The sequence below is a fragment of the Aegilops tauschii genome, chromosome 3 (genome assembly GCF_002575655.3).
Source record: "Aegilops tauschii subsp. strangulata cultivar AL8/78 chromosome 3, Aet v6.0, whole genome shotgun sequence".
NCBI lineage: Eukaryota > Viridiplantae > Streptophyta > Magnoliopsida > Poales > Poaceae > Aegilops > Aegilops tauschii.
The window spans coordinates 529702008-529705732 of record NC_053037.3 but is presented as its reverse complement, the minus strand read 5'-3'; the positions used below and the strand labels follow the sequence as shown (position 1 = coordinate 529705732).

At 53.3% G+C, this 3725-nt stretch overlaps 1 protein-coding gene across 1 annotated transcript; it reads right to left on the bottom strand.

The window, feature by feature from the left end:
* Positions 1-455: 455 nt before the first annotated feature.
* Positions 456-2134, bottom strand: LOC109767712 (probable CCR4-associated factor 1 homolog 11). Its single transcript, XM_020326433.2, has one exon. It carries the CDS (start codon positions 2132-2134, stop codon positions 1196-1198), a length of 939 nt encoding a protein of 312 aa, XP_020182022.1. The 3' UTR covers positions 456-1195.
* Between the last annotated feature and the right edge of the window lie 1591 nt (positions 2135-3725).

Sequence of the window (3725 nt, the reverse complement as noted above, 5' to 3'; positions counted from 1 at the left end):
GACTAAACCCTCCGGTTTATATAGACACCGGAGGAGGCTAGGGTTGTACAGAGTCGGTTTACAGAGAAAGGAATATTCATATCCGCACGCCAAGCTTGCCTTCCACGCAAAGGAGAGTCCCATCCGGACACGAGGGAAAGTCTTCTATCTTGTATCTTCACGGTCCATTAGTCCGGCCCATGTTGCATAGCCCGGACGCCCGAGGACCCCGTAATCCAGGACTCCCTCACTCATCACTAAGCATCATCTCGACATAGGAGAAGGCATCCAGGGAGGCGGGCGCGGCAGGAGCGGCGCAGAAGGCGACGTTCACGAAGTCCAACACTGCGGGCCCCAACCTCGTGGAGGCCTAGACCCGTGACCGGTCGATGACCACCACAGAGACGTCCACATAGCGACTGTGTTGCCTTGACAGGGAACTCGTCACGAATTGCAGGTGACAAGGGAGGGCAGGGCTCCCCGGCTAGAGTCGGCGTTGGCCGAGGCGTCCCTCCGCACGATGTAGGAGGATGCGGAGCGACATCCCGACGAGCACCAGGTGGCGGCTAGGCAGAGCTGCCAGGTCCTCGTGCCCTTTGGTGCCGCCGGCCAACCCGAACAGGCGTACGAGGTCATCGTCAGTTACAAATTAGTTTAGGTTTTAGCTGAACGGATGAAATATCATTCAGTTTATATATAATATATCAAATTTATGTCCGTTTGCATGAAATATATCTGAATCTATTTTATTACGGACGAAGGTTTACGGTAAGCGTTGTATTACCGGTTTTTTGTATCACTGTTCGCGGACACATCCACGGACAAATAATATATCCGAAGTTGGAGATGCCATAAGAAAATGCATCATTCAGATGCAGCGTCCGAGGGTGATCCTCCTTTTAAATAAAAAATAAAAAATTGCGTAGAAGATACATGGTTGACAAAAACATCACTCATCAAATTACGACAAATACATACTACTAAAACCTTGACTGGAAGTTTATACATACTACTCAAGTAATTATTGCGACAAATACATCACTCATCACTAAAACCTTGACCGGAAGTTTTGATTACTACTACCATGCAAAAAAAAATATGATTACTAAAGGAAAATCAAATGTTTTTTTTTCGATGAGAAAAACAAACGCTTGACCGTTGCACATTCGAATTCTTGACCAACGACGTTGCTCGTGTCTGATCGACCGTCGAACAACTAATGCTGCAGGCCCTGAAGCAGGCCTCGGAACCTCTCCACGCTGCCACCGAACTGCCCTTGCTTCAAAATCCTGAAGGCCAAAAGCGCGCGCACGGCGGCGGCGCCTGCTAGGCGAGGGCTCCCCCACGGCGGATGGATGCGCAGGTTAGCGGCGATGCAGTCCAGCCCCACCGGCATGCCCGAGCAGCCGGCCGCCATCGTCGCAACGTCGTAGACCTGCTGGCCGAGGTAATACTGCATGGCGCCGAGGAACCCGGCCACGTCGTGCGGCAGCGGGGCGCCGCCCGTGACGATCTTCAGGAGGTACGCCACGTGGTAGGCGCCGGCGTAGGTGATCCACGACAGCGGCCGCCCGTGTCCGGCGCCGATGAGGCCGGAACCCATGAGCAGCGCGCCGAGCATGTAGGCGTCGACGCCGTGGTTACGGAGCGTGTCGAGGTCGAGGCCGCGGCGGGCGAGGTAGTCGAGGGCCTTGTCGTCGTGCGGGTCGGCGAGGCGGCAGAAGTCGCGGAGGTTGAACTCCCAGGCGACCTGCTGGCCCTGGTGGTCGCAGACGGCGATGCCGACCTGGAGCGGCTTGAGGCCGTCGACGTTTGCCTTCATGAGCGCGTAGCAGTGCTCCACCGTCAGGCTGCTGAGGTCCTGGCCGGCGGCGTGCACGAGTCCAGGGTAGTGCACGTCGACAGCGACGTAGCGGGCGAACGCGGCGAAGCTCTGGAGGTAGCCCCACTCTTCGTTGAAGTTCCCCGCCCACACAGGGCGCACCTGGACCGCCAGCTGCGGCTGTACCGGCGGCAGGGGAGCAGCGTGGTAGACAAACGGCGGGGCCTGCACCTGCACGGGAAACATGTGATTGAACTTGAAGCGCGGCGGCGGCGGCGGAAACCTGGCGAACGTGCCGGCGGCCGGGTTCACGGCGATGCGTCCACGGTGCATATCTCGATCTCGATCTCGATCGCTTGTTGTTGTTGTTAGATTAGAGATCTCTTGTTGTTATTGTGTTGCTATAAGCGGTGCAGAGGCGTATATAAAAGGAGGGTGCCAGCTGCGGTCGGACAAGAAAGGGAGCTGTAGTCGGACTCGGACACAGGATTGATTTTCGAGTCAAATACGGTATCATCAGTTCAGGTGCAATTATACGCTCATACTAGAAGGCAACATCCGGCCGTTGTGAACGCGCGGGACAACACCCAACATGCTCTTTTTTTTGCGGGAAAGTTGAAGAGCTTTATTTCATGAAAGCACACTCGGTGCAGTCAGCCAGAAGGCTAGTCACCAAGAAGCTAGGGGTTTCATCGAGCCGGCTTTCCGTCACATTCAATGTGCAAGCACGCTTCACACACAGATGCGCCGGAACGTTTGCCGCTCGATTTACATGAAGAATATCAAAAGAAGAAGAAAGGTACAAAGCTCTCCTATTTCTAAAAGTAAAGGAGCCACAATTAAACGAGAATTGTGGCGAGATTGCCAGTACTTCACCAGCTCCAAACAGTCGACTTCCATGATCACATGCTGGAATCCTCGAAGACAAGCAAAGCGGACTCCATCTCGCAGTGACAAGCACTCCATCATCAAGGGATTCGAGGCTCCCGTGTATGGTTTACACCATGAACCCAGAAGTGCTGAGGAAGATCGGGCCACTCCTCCAGCACTGCCCCGGCCTTCATCAAACTTCAAAGCGCCGTCTGTATTGATCTTGACCGACCCCTCCTCAGGGGGCCGCCAACCATAACCCGGTAGAACCAGGGTTTCCTTACGTGGTAGTTGAAGGAGGGAGATAGCCTCCTTAATATTTCTGATAGTTGTTGTGGGATCTCTCCCCTCATCACCATGTTTGATTCGGTTCCTGGAATGCCAAATTGACCACATAGTAGTGGTGATCTTTGCACATTCATCGGAAGTGAACTGAGGATCACATGTGATGTCTCGAGCCCACGTAACCGAGTGAAGAGGTGGAAGACGGAGACCAAGCCATGTCCACGCCTCTTCCCAGAAGCTCTGTGCATGTATACAGTGTATTAGTGCATGCTTCAAATCCTCCTCCATAGAGCGGCAAACATTGCACTGGCGAACGTCTGCAATGTGACGATAGTTAAGAGTAGTTTCATCTGGAAGAATGCCACGTAACACTCTCCACCAGAACACCCTCACTTTTGGGATAACATTCAACTCGCACAAGGCTTTCCACAACTGTTGATCGTCCGATGAGGTTTCGGTAGCCGTCCCTTCCTCTAGATCCAAACGCTCGTTCTGATTCATGAGAGCATGGTATGCCGTTTTAACTGTGTAGTTACCTGATTTGTCAAATGCCCATGCAAGAAAATCATCGCCCCCGCCTTGCCTGATGGGAATATTAAGTATGGCCGCGGCATCCTGAGCGGTAAAATTGTCCCTGATCACATCAATCTTCCAAGACCAACTCCTTGTGTCTATAAGATCTGACACCCGCTCAATGTTAGTATCTGTAGGTCTCTGAGTTGGAATCATTGCAACCGTACCTGGGATCCACTTATCCTCCCAAACCGAG

What these genes read in the sequence shown, in the direction of transcription:
- LOC109767712 (XM_020326433.2), bottom strand. Translation starts at nt 2,134, where the DNA reads ATGCACCGTGGACGCATCGCCGTGAACCCGGCCGCCGGCACGTTCGCC.